This window comes from Anabrus simplex, chromosome 12, assembly GCF_040414725.1.
Source record: "Anabrus simplex isolate iqAnaSimp1 chromosome 12, ASM4041472v1, whole genome shotgun sequence".
NCBI lineage: Eukaryota > Metazoa > Arthropoda > Insecta > Orthoptera > Tettigoniidae > Anabrus > Anabrus simplex.
This window is the reverse complement of record NC_090276.1, coordinates 53,383,818-53,400,031: the sequence shown is the minus strand read 5'-3', so window position 1 is coordinate 53,400,031 and position 16,214 is coordinate 53,383,818. Positions and strand designations below refer to the sequence as shown.

The following is a 16,214-nucleotide window of genomic DNA, read 5'->3' as shown; positions in this document are numbered from 1 at the left end:
CAAATGCTGATACGTTATCGTAATTAAGGCCTCAGCCGCTTCCTTCCCACTCCTAGCCCTTTCCTATCCAATCGCCGCCATAAGACCTATCTGCATCGGTGCGACGCGTCGTGACTAAAGCAAACTGTAAAAAAAATCATAATAAAAATAATAATCGTTGTAACCATGTGTCAACTCTTTGCCGGGGTTTCATTTAATGCTTGTAGCTGCATGCTACTGCTATTACAGTCAATATGAGTCGCTGCAGGTCGGAGAGCAAAGGGAAGATGAGGAAAAGGGAAGTTTTACAGCGGAGGTGGAAAGTAGGAGGAAAGGCAAAGCTAGGCAAGGAAGAAGGGACGTTGAACAGGGACACGAGGCGGAGAAAGAGGAGGAACTAGGTTCTGCAGCCTTCAGGACAGATGAGAGGTCAGGAGGGGAGGGATTAGGGCTCCGGTCATGGGGGACTCTATTGTTCAGCAAGTGGGGCAAGTGTGTGGAGGAAAGGTAACCAGAGTAGAGGATGTGAATAAGGTTGTAGTTTTTCATGTTGGTACAACAACGTAAGGTAACCAGGGATAGGTACGAACATACTTGGGGTTATGGCTGGTTAATGCAGCACAGGAGAAGTTTAAGGGAGCAGAGATTGTTAACAGCGGGATACTGGTTGGAGGGTGATCGGGGAGTGGGTATGTGTGAAACTGGGAATTAGAATTTTAGATCCTGACGGGTGGGCAGGAGATAGGGATCTGCGCTCACATGACCTACACCTGAACCGCAGTCGACATACAAGTCCTATCTGTGTCGATGCGACGCGTCGCGACGTTTTTTTGTTATTTGTTTTACGTCGCACCGACTCAGATATATCTTATGGCGATGATGGGATAGGAAAGGCCTAGGAAGTGGAAGGAAGTGGTCGTGGCCTTAATTAAGGTACAGCCCTGGCATTTGCCTGGTGTGAAAATGGGAAACCACGGAAAACCATCTTCAGGGCTGCCGACAGTGGGGCTCGCACCCACTATCTACCGATTACTGGATACTGGCCGCACTTAAGCGACTGCAGCTATCAAGGTCGGTGCGTCGCGACGTAAAGCAAATAATAATAATAATAATAATAATAATAATAATAATAATAATAGACTAATAATAATAATGGTTTATAGGGAAATATACTCAGGTAGGCTACATTGTTCCTTACATTACGAAATCTGCACCTTGACCACTATGCGCCAAGAACTCTCGTCTGACTTCTGGATTATATGATAGATTATAATTGGTGTTTGAAAATTAAAACACTAAAAGCTAGAAAAATGAGAGAATTTCAAAATAATAATTGTCTTTGTACCCATGTAGATTAACCTAGCTCCATAAAATAGGCGTCGGCCAGAGAATACACACTCCCCTTGTCAGCTCTCACGCCTTCGCTCATACCAACTCCGGAATTCACTTTTCGAAATGAGTCCTTGTTCACCTTCAAGTCGTTCCGCTGCTCAAGAGAGGCAACGAGTGCGGAATTACATAGGCCTAAGTGGAGATGTTGTCGTGGGTGACCAGGAAAATGCCGGCAATAAATCTGTAGATCCTTTTGGACACGCGCTTTCATCTGCTTTTCTGAAATGCTGACACGCCCTCTGCCGGCGATTTACTGGGTTCGGCCCGGAAGTGAGGCGACATCCCACTCAGCATTTATGGTGGGCACTGCAGATAATAAGTATACATTGTAAAATGTGGCATGTCACTTCCAATGGAACAGGTACTTCTTATGGTCTGATCCAGCAGTGACATTTCCTGAAGAACAAGTTTGAAGTAACTTATCAGATATTCTCACCCATCGAGTGCTTATCTCGCTCTCTTTCTTTTCCCAGCAACTTCTTCTTCTTCTTCTTCTTCTTCTTCTTCTTAATATTCACATCGATGCAGTCACTGTGAACTAAGGGCACACAAACTACCTGAAGCTCCTTTTCAGTCGTTCTTCCACCAAGATGTTCCGAGGTTTAGCAGGTTTTTTTCTCTGGATCATCCCTCAACTCTGCAACTTTCTTCGTAAAGAATGTATGTCCTCTGGCCTTACACGCATGTCTTTGTGCACCTCCTTCAAACAGCGGGGATGATATTTCCATTTTGTTACTTTAGATCAATTTGGACTTGATACAAAACCAATCAACATAATCACCAAGACTCTCACTGAAACAAAGTCCAGGGTGAAATTTGGGAGAAATCTCAGATGAAACTCTCCGCGACTCAAGCGGCAGCAGTGTTACCAACTCTTAAGTTCAAATTCCCCCAAATCACTTCTAAAATGTCCGACTCGTTGGCTGAACGGTCAGCGTACTGGCCTTAGGTTCAGAGGGTCCCGGGTTCGATTCCCGGCAGGTTCGGGGATTTTAACCCTCATTGGTTGATTCCAATGGCCAAGGGGGTCTGGGTGTTTGTGCTGCAACTCACACACCACACATAGCACTATCCTCCATTACAATAACACGCAGTTATCTACACATGGCAGATGCCGCCCACCCTCATCGGAGGGTCTGCCTTACAAGGGCTGCACGAAATTATTATTATTATTATTATTATTATTATTATTATTATTATTATTATTATTACTTCTAAAATCCCTCTGAATGAGACAATAACCCCATAATAATAATAATAATAATAATAATAATAATAATAATAATAGCACTGCCATTCTTCACAAAACGAATAAATCACTCTACAGAATTATTCATACATCACATATCGCCTTTCTTTGTTCACAAACCGCGCAAATAGCCTTACAACAGCCAGAGTGAAAACTGCATCGAGTTACGCTATCAGACTGCTACGTTCACGTAGGCCTATTGCGGGGATTTCCCTCCTACATGACGTTTACTCTACAAACGGAGCAATTAACTATGTGCGAGCTCCCGAAGTGCGTGATACCACTTAACATCAGACCAAAAAGAAAAAAAAATGCTCTTGCGTTTACCGAGGAGAAGGAAGAACAGAGAGAGAAAACATTCTGTACGTTTTATATAAGTTAAATACACCTGTCCGCTGGTAGGCCCAGTCAATAAAAAAGTAAAGAATAATGCGACAGCTGCGTTCATAAAAGAGACGAGAAGAGGGAATCCCAAGGCACGTAATCATACGTTAAAAGCTGTTAGAATAATTACAGTGCCTGAGACAGGCAGGCTGGCGAACAGCAGAAAAACTCAAGATAAAACCAACATACTGGCGGAACCAAGCACGCTACTGCAATGAAATAACCCTATGCCACCCCCATAGCCCATCATAATTCCTCAAAAAATAATTTTCTTCCTAATATTCCCCCTGACTCTTCTATTCCCCCAACTTAAATAAAAAAATCAGGCCTGCACAGGTTCTCAGGACAGAAGAGCGAAAAAGTTTGCAAACTATGAGAATGAAAGAATATGGGGCAAGAAGAAAGACCAGAAGAAACGAAGCTGATACAATTCGTGCTCTTCAGATGACCGAAACGAAATAATAATAATAATAATAATAATAATAATAATAATAATAATAATAATAATAATAATAATAATAATAATAATAATAATAATAATAATAATAATGTCACCTCCATAGCCTCTCATAATTCCTCAAAAAATAATTGCACCTTTAACATTCCCCCCCCCCACCCAACTTACCCTCTGGGACGATTAAATCCCCATAAATTTAGGGGTAAAACCCTTAAGTTGGAAACACTGTGCGGCGACCTCTAACCGATGGGTTCCGTGGTTCAAATCCCGGTCACTCCATGTGAGATTTGTGCCAGACAACGCGGAGGCGTGACAGGTTTGTTATTATTATTATTATTATTATTATTATTATTATTATTATTATTATTATTAACTTTTCGGTAACCAAACACGGAACCCAACGTTCCTTTAAAAAGCTTGTCTGTGTTGTGATATCCGGAGGTAGGGGAGGTGTTTAAGATGGGAGGAAGTATCCCATTGTTTGTCGACCTACTTTACTTTTTCACGCTGTTAAATCTCGTTATAATATCGCCAAGCGCGTGTTATTCAAGGAGCTCCCTTTAAACGCGTTTCCCTCAATGTTTATATACTTTATGTATATTCATATCTCGTGTTTGTGTGTTCATACTGGCCGAGCAGGCAGAACACGTGTGTTTACGTGTTTGTAAGCGCCAGGGGTGCCAACATTACCAGTTTTCAGGCATTACTTTAGAGTAGACGTCTGCATCCGGGAGATAGTAGGTTCGAATCCCACTATCGGCAGCCCTGAAAATGGTTTTCCGTGGTTTCCCATTTTCACACCAGGCAAATGCTGGGGCTGTACCTTAATTAAGGCCACGGCCGCTTCCTTCCAACTTCTAGGCCTTTCCTCTCCCATCGTCGCCATGAGACCTATCTGTGTTGGTGCGACGTAAAGCCCCTAGCAAAAAAAAAAAAGAGTAGACGTCGCTGTAAAAGATAACTTCGTTACGGGTGGTTCTCTATTCTCAAATTCAATTTGTTTTTCATCTTCACAGTCCTAATCTTCCTCCGTAATTATAATTATTCCACATCAGCATGCTGTGCTTTCTACTATTTATTTTAGTGAGATTAGCAGTAGGTCCTATAACGGGATTCTCAACTGAAAATTGCATCCCAGAAACACGAATCAAACCTCGGTCGCCGCGATGACAGGCAAGCAGGTAAACTATTACACCATCCTGTTCCCCAACAATAAAAAAATTTATTCTATATAATCGTCGCTGGAGAAAGGAAACCTCGTAACTACTTCGGAGTAAAGTTCACAGACGTCCAAAACTGATCGGTCAGCAATGGCCGAAGAACTGCTCCTTGCATTTCATTGCTTAATAAGAGCAAGATTTCGACCGTTGGAGCCTTCTGTTCCATTCTCAGGCAACGCGGGAAGCCGTCACAAGACAGATGAAGAAACGTGGTTGTCTCATGAGTGGAATTACAAGGTGTTCATTGCCTAGCAACGGTATATACGAGCATAATTATTAATGCACAATATACTAATTGCTCAGTGCCTGCTATGAATGGTGTGAAAATGTTGCTCATAGGGTCGATTGGTGTATGCATTTCAGTGGGCTTGCCAGACTGATATGTAATAGCAACTTCTGGCTCGGTGACGAAAGCAATGGGAAACTACCTCACTCCTCATTTCCCTAGTACGCCTCTTTAGTGATGCCTAGGCCATCTATGACAGCTGATGGCAGAGCTGTTGAGGATCCCACCAGCATTAGCGCTGACGGACTGAACATACAATATACTAATGTACTATATTTATATACTGATACTCAAGGAACGTGAAGTGGATTTCGAAACAGAACATGAAAAAAGAGCAATGCCTAGTCAATGGGAGGTAAAAACAGACACAAATTTTAGAACGAATAGTTCGGAGAAGGGTCTCTGTGCAGTGGTAGACAAAAACACTAAATCAAAACAAGATTTTATTGAAAATGAGCAGGCTCAACTCATTTCTGAAATGCTCATTGAAAACAGTTAGAAGCTACAATAAATTTGCGTTCTTCTAGTTGCACGCGTATACTTGTGACGCGCTTCAATAACTCTGTATTCTAGGCTATTACTGCCTAAAAATCTGGAGTCGTATATCCTCCCTCAACGTGCCGTTTGCCACACCCTGCAAGTGTTTCAAATCCACCCACGTTGAGTGGCAGGTCTGACCATTCGCTAATGAATTCCAGTTGGCCTCTGGAATGTGAGGACCGCTTGTTTTCGTGCAGAGAACCTTGTGGGGGGAATTCGCAGCCCACAGAGCGCGTACCACTTACTGATCAGGCACACAAAACCAAGGAAGTATCCCTTCTTATGAGCAGAGCCCGGATTATATGTATTTACCTATTCTGTTCCCAAATATGTACCTACAAGAAAAGCTAAAATGTCGGCGAATCACACTAAAAGGACCATTATTCCATAAGTATTACATATTTTAACTGTTTTGAAGGATATTGCGCCTGAAAGAAAACACTATTCTTTTTTCAGTAATTTTACATCGATTTCAGTTTTGTAATTAAACACTTGGAAATAGTTTTAAAAGCCTGTTTGTCTCTAACATCCGAAACTAATTAATTAATAATTTAAAGTGAAGTTTCCTGTCAAAGAATCGCATACCTTAGCTATGTTGATGGTAGGAAGTACCAGTACAGTGTGAAGGGAGGGTCAATGGCAAGTCGGTGCTACTGCGGAGAAAGTCACAAAGTAAAGGACAAACTCCCTGAGAATGAGAACGTATCTTTCAGTATCATTCCGTATTTGAAATACGCGCCAGTGACTTCATATAAATATCCTAACAGATAGAAGGCATTTAATGACCACAGAAAATTTGAAAAAAAAAAAGTTATTAGGCCTATTTGCGCCCCCAACTGGCACTAACACAGATACGCTCTCGGTAACAATCGGACAGGGAAGAGGCTTTGAACTGGGAAGGAAGTCGCTTTTTAAAATTATAAAAAGGCTAGGTACCATACCGGCATTTGCCTGGAGGAGAAGTGGGAAACCACGGAAAAGCACTTACAGGATGGCTGAGGTGGGAATCGAACCCACCTCTACTCAGTTGACCTCCCGAGGCTGAGTGGATCCCGTTCCAGCCCTCGTACCACTTTTCAAATTTCGTCGCAGAGCCGGGAATCGAACCCGGGCCTCCGGGGGTGGCAGCTAATCACACTAACCACTACACCACAGAGGCGCAACATCTTGTTCAGAGAGAAAATCTCCCTTCAGGCAAGCAACTCAATGCTGAAAACATTCTAGTGATATGAGCTACGAATTTTAGGTAAATAAAGTATGAGAATATATTCCTTATTTCTAGCAAAAAATGACAACTCTTTTCTTAATCATCGTTATCCGGTCGATTAGATGAGCAGTTTGCCTTTTTCTACCACTGCGAGCGCTAACTGCATTTTGGCCTGAAGTGATTTTCGATTATTTTTTTTAGTTTGATAGAGCTATCCAAGACTCGTAATTTGAAACCTTGCTGGGCGCTTCAACTTTTGGCAAAATTCAGGAAATTGCCTAATTTCACGTTTTTTGTGGTATGGGGACTCCTATAGGCCTATTGCCAGCTAAGAAATGTGTTCACCCTTAAAAAATAATACAATATTTAGAAATATAGTGTTAAAGAATAGCGCTAAATGTGAGATGGGTAGATGTAATCAAAAATCGAGAGACAATGTATCGAATTGGTGGAAGGAGAACGATGGGATGATGGGATACATCTTAAAGACGCTGCACTTCTTCAGCTGGTTTTTGAGAGATGTGTTGGAGGTAAGAACGATAGGCGTAGACCAAAGAAACAATACGCGAAACAGATTGTAGTAGATGGGGGTTGTTGTCGTTACGTAGAAGGTAAGCACACGATAGGGACTGATGCCTCTAGCATCCACATTGTTCTTCTTGTTTCGTTATGCCCATTCATAGAGCGCGTTGGAACTTGTACATTGGCTTGATGACTTTCGCCCTCTTATTCTTCCAAAATCTCTTGATGAACTCACTCTGTTGCCTCTTCCGACGACTTTGTACTTGTCCTGCTGTTAGTTTTGACCACAAATGTGTGTTTATTTACTAAGGTCCTGAAGACTGAAAAGACTTGGCGATTTTTCGTGATGTCTTCCCCGATGATCAATTCATTCACGTCTCGTCTTGTTTCCTAGAGCCAATTTATTCTCCTGTTTTGGGAATTTATTACATTGAAAAACCTTTTTGTGAGTCCATTGAAATGTGAAATGTCGTATGGCTTTTAGTGCCGGGATATCCCAGGACGGGTTGGGCTCGCCAGGTGCAGGTCCTTCTATTTGACTCCCGTAGGCGACCTGCGCGTCGTGATGAGGATGAAATTATGATGAAGACAACACATACGCCCAGCCCCCGTGCCATTGGAATTAACCAATTAAGGTTAAAATCCCCGACCCGGCCGGGAATCGAACCCGGGACCCTCTGAACCGAAGGCCAGTACGCTGACCGTTCAGCCAACGAGTCGGACTGTGAGTCTATTATTATCCACCCTAAAAATGTTTCCAAAAAATATCTAACGTCTCCCCCGTACAGTAATAATGAAACTATCCGTGTAAAACCCGCACATCATCAAGAGGCACCTCTCGATCTAAACAATCGAGTTGTTATCATGTGATCATCTAAAGTAATCACTCTAACCTTCAACTTGTGAACCTCGCATCAACGTTATTATTATACCTCGGATGTTTAGGTGGTAATAGGTTAGAATGCAAAGTAATTTGGTTTGTAGGAAGTATGATGCAACCCGTTGTACCACAATGTAGGAAGAGTAGCATAAATTCAAGGAGTTCTATAGGTTGTACCCCTAATATCTATGCAAATCTCATAGCATAATCGTTGTACAGTGTAGGGTATACTTGTTACTGGTTTAAGTCAGTTTGCATTCCAACCTATCAGCACCTAATAATCCGGACTCTAGTTATTATTATAATAATAATTATATAGGCTATACAGAAGAACACAAAAGCCCATTTCATGTACATAGGTTAAGTAGTGTGGCGATGGAAAAACGTTTGTGGTTGGTTCACCATAGCTTAGGCTACTACTAGCCGCCGGCGAAACTGTCAGTGAGCGGTAAAGGGAATGCAGGATCTTCGTATACCTGACGATGCCGGATATCCTTCTATGAGCGACGAAATCAGTTTCGCTCATGGACTGTGGAACGTCATTAAAATTGCACCTGACTGCGTTACCATGGAGGCACTACCTTGTAGGAAGAAGTAGACTAAATACAGAGAGAGTGAAGTCGCCCAGGCAGCAGGTATGCAGCTGGGGAGATGAGATAAGCAGCCGGTAGCAGGGTAAACACGACACCCCAACCCTTCTCAACCTGCCGCTCCCTAAATTATTTTATAAGCTTGTGGTTTGGGATGTCTTGGCTGTGGACACGCAATGTGGATCCTCTTGCAGCTTCTAGAAATCGGCCGTCATGACAAATGGACCGCGACAGGTGTATGTGAGGCGCGTGGACGGGTGGAGCTGTGCAAATGGTGGCATCAAATCTACAGTTTAAAAAAATCTATTTTGGGGAAAGTATTCCTTTCAATAAAATAAATGCACAGCGTCCAGTTACAGAACAAAACCTTGCATTAGATTTAGAGCATGACGAAGTAATAGATGAATTTAATAATAATAATAATAATAATAATAATAATAATAATAATAATAATAATAATAATAATAATGTTATTTGCTTTACGTCCGAGGTGACAGAATTTAGTCCCGTAGGAGTTCTTTTACGTGCTAATAAATCTACCGACACGAGGCCGACATATTTTAGCTCCTTCAAATACCACCGAACTGAGCCAGGATCGAACCTGCCAAGTTCGGGTCACAAGGCCTCGACCGTCTGTGCCACTAAGCCCGGCGCTCGTTCTTCTGCCAAGAATATACTCTGTTCTTTCTCGTTTTCTCGCCTTTACCTCCAAAAACCTTTTTTCTAAATACTTCTCTGTTTCGTAAGTCTTCCACCCTGATTCTACATTTTTCTAGATCCCGATGGACTTCTTTCACACATGGGATTTGCGTTTTTTTCTGTTCTCCTACAAAGTGAGAATCCTGTTGACGAGCCATTCTGGTTGCATGCTTTTTATATTCCGATATAAAGTTAAACTTCTTTTCTTCATTGACATTTATTAATTTTTTTTGCTAGTTGTTTTTTTACGTCGCACCGACATAGATAGGTCTTACGGCGACGATGGGACAGGAAAGGGCTAGGAGTGGGAAGGGAGCGGCCGTGGCCTTAATTAAGGTACAGCCCCAGCATTTGCCTGGTGTGAAAATGGGAAACAACGGAAAATCATTTTCAGGGCTGCCGACAGTGGGGTTCGAACCTACTATCTCCCGAATACTGGATACTGGCCGCACTTAAGCGACTGAAGCTATCGAGCTCGGTATTAATTATTATTAAAATTAGACTTTCAAAATCTAAACTGATGTCAGTCGGCAAGAAATCCAAGAGAACTGTTTGTCAGATTGGGGATACAAAGCTGGAACAGACAGATAATTTCAAGTAGACTATTTAGGATACATGTTCTCACAGGATGGTGGTATAGTGAGACTGAATCAATGTGCAGTAAAGCTAATGGACTGAACTCGCAGTTGCAATTAACGGTATTCTGTAAGAAAGATGTCAGCTCCCGGAGGAAAGTATGTTTACTTCAGTCTGTTTTCAGACAAACTTTGCATTACGGGAGTGAAAGCTGGAGTGGGGGCCCAGGATATCTTATTAAGAGTTAGAAGTAACAGACATGAAAGTAGCGAGAATTATTGGTGCTACAAACAGGTCCTAATAATGGCAGAAGAGTATTCGGAATTAGGTTGCATAAGCATAAGTTAGGAATGAACTCGATGGATTGAAGCTGTACGCATAAAGCAGCTTCGGTGGTGGGGTCAATTTAGTAGTAGTCGAAGTAGTAGTTGTAAGAAATGGTTGAGCAACGTTGAGGATGAATATCCGCATCAGCGACCCCACATAAATCATGATGAAGAAGAACTCCGGCATTTTGACCACTTTACAACGCTACTATTGTACAAGGCGAAGTATTATAACAGAACAGTTATAGTCTGAGGGCGCAAGAACGATACAGACTGGATCCCACCTCTCTAAGTAGATCCAACTGTTGGAGAAAGCTGGGTTTAAGAAGGCTCTCCCTTAACTTCTGCATCTACCTACGTGTCAGGCCAAAACCCAAGCAGAATCCCTCGCCCAGGACCTAAATGCCCACGCACAAAAAATATAGACTCTCTACTGCCAACCTGACAAGGAGAAATGATTCAGATGGTGTTGATAGGAACAGCGGGAGGTTATAGAAGGTGCTGTACAGTGTGACAGAAAAGACTTATTACTGCTAAAGAGACGCTAGTGAATGCGTGAGCTTTTCGATTTCTATGATAAGTTCTATGTAACACAAAATATTAATGCGAAAAATTCGGGGCCGATGATCTTAGATGTTAGGCCCCTTTAAACAAGAAGCATCATCATCATCGTCATCATAATTCGGAAAATGTCTGCCTCTTTGGCTCAGTTTCAGCGCACTAGTCTTTGGTCCGTGGATGCCGGGTTCGATTACAGGCAGGGTTGGCTGATCTGCTTAATAGAGGTGTGCTGAAATACTACGGTAGATGACTCACAAATATTGGACAGTGTATCCTTCTCGGGCCGGCCCCGTGGTGTAGGGGTAGCGTGCCTGCGTCTCGCCCGGAGGCACCGGGTTCGATTCCCGACCAGGTCAAGGATTTTTCTCTCGACCTGAGGGCTGATTCCAGGTCCACTCAGCCTACGTGATTAGAATTGAGGAGCACTCTGACGGTGAGATAGCGGCCCCGGTCTCGAAAGCCCAGAATAACGTCCGGGAGGATGCGTCGTGCTGACCACATGGCCCCTCGTAATCGGGCTGAGCAGCGGTCGCTGGGCAGGCTAAAGCCCTTTCGAGGGCGTTAAGTGCCGTGGGGTTTGGTTGTTTGTATGCTTCTCGAGCGTCATTCGTTTCTGTTTGTTTAACGGGAGATTCTCCGCGTCGAAACGAAGGTTTGCACTGTTTAAATGTTAATAAATTTTTAAAAAATACAAAAACTAAGGAAACAGTACTTGAGTATTGTTCCCTCTATTATTCTGTGATAGTTGTGTCCTAGTGTTCCAGTTTATTCTACCAGTTCCCTTACAGAAACACTGGCTGCATACGATTTACAAGAACTAAAGCATAGTGTGACTCCCAATATCAAGGTGTGACATGTGCCATAAAAGCACTACAATGGACTGCAGACAGTGTGACCTGTTATTCGAACCTGGTGCACCATAAATTTCAGACACTCCAAAGACGAATCATTTTGATGAATTGAAAGTTTGATATTTATTGTGTCAAATGACGTGAAATACGATCTTGAAACTCACAAAGATCTGAAAGTAAATCGTATTCAGACCAACTAGTAGCAGACACTGTTTACGGATTCCTACGGGTGTACGCTTATAGCATAAGAAGGGAGCAATAACATGCAGATATGTTTTTTAAAAACCCATTTGTGGTTACAGAATTTTTTTACAAGCACCCACACAGATAGGTTTTACGGCGACGATGGGATAGGAAAGGGCTAGGAGTGGGAACGAATGGGTCGTGGCCCAGCATTTGCCGGGTGTGATAATGGGAAACCACGAAAAAACATTTTCAGGGCTGCCAACAGTGGCGTTCGAACGCACACTCTCCCGGATGCAAGCACACAGCTGCGCGCCCCTAACCGCACAGCCAACTCACCTGGTGTTACAGAATTCAACGTTTGCAAAAAATCACATTTAAAAAACGGTTGCTATATTTTATACTTAACATTGACATGTCTCAGTCTCGCTATTGGCTTTACGTCGCACCGACACAGATAGGTCTTATAGCGACGATGGGACAGGAAGGGGCTAGGACTGAGAAGGTAGCGGCCGTGGCCATAATTAAGGTACAGCCCAGCATTTGCTTGGTGTGAAAATGGGAAACCACGGAAAACCATCTTCAGGGCTCCCGTATACTGGACACTGGGCGCACTTAAACGACTGCAGCTATCGAGCTCGGTGTCTCAGTCTCATCCTTGGCTTTGACAATATGAAAGTGAATGAGGTATGAGCGATGCTTGTAATCCCATTCCTTTTGTAACCAGTCCCTAGGATCAATGGTGTGAAAATGTTACTCATAGGGTCGATTGTTTAGTGCATTTCAGTGGGCTTGATAGACTGAGATGTAATAGCAACTTATGGCGCAGTGAGGAAAGCAACGGGAAAGAACTTCATTCATCATTTTCCTAGTTTGCCTCTTTTGTGATGCCTAGGCCATCTATGACAGCTGTTGGCTGAGGTGTTGAGGATCAAACCAGCCTTCAGGATTACCTGATTCAAGAACTGGAAAAAATCCAAAGAAAAGCAGCTCGATTTGTTCTGGGTGATTTCCGACAAAAGAGTAGCGTTAAAAAAATGTTGCAAAGTTTGGGCTGGGAAGAATTGAGAGAAAGAAGACGAGCTGCTCGACTAAGTGGTATGTTCCGAGCTGTCAGCGGAGAGATGGCGTGGAGTGACATTAGTAGACGAATAAGTTTGAGTGGCGTTTATAAAAGTAGGAAAGATCACAATATGAAGATAAAGTTGGAATTCAAGAGGACAAACTGGGGGAAATATTCATTGATATGAAGGGGAGTTAGGTATTGGAATAACTTACCAAGGGAGACGTCCAATAAATTTCCAATTTCTTTGAAATCATTTAGGAAAAGGCTAGAAAAACAACAGATAGGGAATCTGCCACCTGGGTGACTGCCCTAAATGCAGATCAGTATTGATTGATTGATTGATTGATTGATTGATTAATTAAATACTCCACATACAATATTCTATAAATAACATGTAAGACAAATGAGAAGCGGGAAGCGCATATCGGTTTTAACACGTACGCCACCTAGCGGACCAATTTTGCGTAACATACCTGTATTACGTACACGCATTTCTTTACCAACCTCCGTAGACACAAACAATAGTGAGACCGAGCGAGTTGGCCGTGCGGTTAGAGTCGCACAGTTGTGAACTTGCACTCGGGAGATGGTGGGTTCGAATCCCCTTCCCATCCTTCAGTTGCCGTATAAAAACAAACCATAAAAAACAATAGCGAATATACATTCCTCCACGTATGGTTGGCGTCAGGAAGGATGTTCGGCCGTTAAATTGGGTCAAGTCGACCTGTGACACCGATGACATCCGCGACTCCATCAGGCTGTGGAAAAACTGACAAAAGGAGAAGAAAATCTGTGAACATTGGTGAAAAGCACGCAATCAACTTCACAGTCGAGTTGTATGAAAAGGGAGCGGTTAACAGCCGAACGCATCCCTTATCAAAGTGACCGACGTTCGAATCTCAGTGCACCCAATATTTGGAATGATATTTCAATTCCTGACCGCCGTGCGAGTAGGTCAGACAATAGAGCGCTGGCCTTCTGACCCTAACTCGGCAAGTTGGATTCTGGCTCAGACCGGTGGAATTTTACGGTGCTCAAATACGCCAGCCCTTTGCCAGTAGATTTACAGGCACGTAAAAGAACTCCTGATGGGCAACATTCCTGCATCTCGGCGTCTCCATAAACCGTGCAAGTATTCTACGGCACGTAAAAACATATGAATCTATGATCATGATTTCAGTAGTCACATGTAAAACAATAAACAAAACAAACCTCGCGGCACTGCAGCCTGATGAATCTTGCTTAGCCCGAATGGCTGCAAATTACCAGATGTCAGATGATCAACGTGACAAATCCTCTCAGCCATTACTACTGACTTTCTAGACCGGGATGCTGTATCTCCGTTAGACAGCTTTTCAGTTGTTCTTACGTACGCGGAGTGGATCTTGAATCAGCTTTCAGGTCTAGGTAAAAAATATGAATAAATCCGTGACCTGACTGAGAATCGAACCTGGGGTTTTTGGATAGGAGGAAGACCCCCTATCCCCAGACACTAGGGCTGACTGTCTTAAATCCTTTTTCTTTCTTTCTTTCTTTCTTTCTTTCTTTCTTTCTTAATCCGTTTACCCTCCAGGATTGTTTTTTCCCTCGGACTCAGCGAGAGATCTCACCTCTACCGCCCCAAGGGCAGCGTCCTGGAGCGTGAGGCATTAGGTCCGGGGATACAACCGGGGAGGAGGACAGTGCCTCGCCCAGGCTGCCTCACCTGCTATGCTGAGGATGGGAAGAGTGGAAAGGATAGCCAAGGAAGAGAAAGGAAGCGGCCGTGTCCTGAAATTAGCTACCATTCCAGCATTTGCCTGGAGGAGAGGTGGGAAAGAACGGAAAACCACTTCCAGGATTGCAGAGGTGGGAATCGAACCCCCTATACTCAGCTGACCTCCCGAGACTGAGTGGATCCAGTTCCAGCCGTTGTACTACTTTTGTAGTTTCGTGGCAGAACCAGGAATCGAACCGGTCCTCCGGGGGTGGCAGCTAATCACACTAACCACTACACCACAGAGGCGGACTATTAAACCTATAAGCTTGCTAATTCAACAGGACTTGCTACATGGAGATTGGGAGATTTATTGCTCTTGAAAAAGTTAGGAAATTTCATGTGATCAATTGGAATCTTACAGCAACACAGGTTATAAATCTCGTCAGATTATTATTCAACACGAGAACTACTGATTATCTCAGCTAGAACGTGGTATATATTTCATCTGCAACACAGGTTATGAAATATTAATACAAAGTAGTGTGTAACTTCTTAGCAGCACGATTTATTATCGAGCTCCTGTCCTTATATCTTTGTATGTGGCAAGTTTTGAACGAGCTCAGTGTGTTCTTGATGTAGTGCAATTCTATCCGACTGAGACCGGCTTAACCTGAATCCAGACAAACTCATTCTTAACAGTTTGGGGGAGGGAGAAGATCACAGTTCAAGGAGATGGGCTGTCACGTCGTTCATTCGCCACCGAGCAGAGTGGTATTCAGCTCAACACCGGCTATACCCGTAATATTAAAAGAAGCACAGTGTTGCTAATTCCTGAATTCCTTTCTCCTTCCCTTAGCTTGCGGATCACTAGCTTATTCGTTCAGACCGCTGTGTTCTGTTGTACGTAACTCAGAAGTGAGAGGTTTGCCAACTCCAAGCAAAACGAGCCGGCCAGCAGGCTTATCTCCATGGTAACAGCAGTGGGTGCGCCCTCGTTTCCATGGCAACCATACTCCCCTACTCCCTTCTCCCCGCCCTGGCAGGCAGTAAACGCATCTCTCTCGAAGAACTGTCAGACCTCCTATCTCAATATTACGTCTATAGTTGAAGTAAGTTCCTGAAAGCTAAGTGGTACAAGAGCTAGCTCCGTCCGCTGGTGTGTGAGAGCGTAGACGGTGAACGCGCTGTTGCTATATCTCTCCCTTCACTATGAACAACTTTGTTTTTGGCACTTGCCATTGCTTAACACAGAGAGATAATAAGTTTCTCATAGAATATCATATCATACCATATCATATTCCAACAAAGACGTCAGCGAAAATCTCACACTCAATACAGTGCAATACTCAGTGTACGATAGCCGGAAACACTGGCTGTTTAGTCCCTGATTTCCAAATGCATACACTTCGGTGTTGTCAAGCCATACACAGTGACAAGACAAAGCATGAACGTAGAATACTTCAGTACTGGATTAACGGAAACGTCTCCTTTGAGATCTGGCAACGCTGGGCGATCTCTACTTTGATTGGCTCTTCTGTACAGACTAG

General features: G+C 43.3%; 1 protein-coding gene across 1 annotated transcript in view; it reads right to left on the bottom strand.

Moving 5' to 3' along the window:
* The window catches only part of LOC136884140 (fibroblast growth factor receptor 3), a 222,671-nt gene that overhangs the window by 190,905 nt on the left and 15,552 nt on the right, over nt 1-16,214 (bottom strand). The window contains exon 3 of the mRNA XM_068229806.1: nt 1,808-1,909. Within this exon, the coding sequence (XP_068085907.1) occupies nt 1,808-1,909 (102 nt within the window). The remainder of the gene's footprint in view (nt 1-1,807; nt 1,910-16,214) is intronic.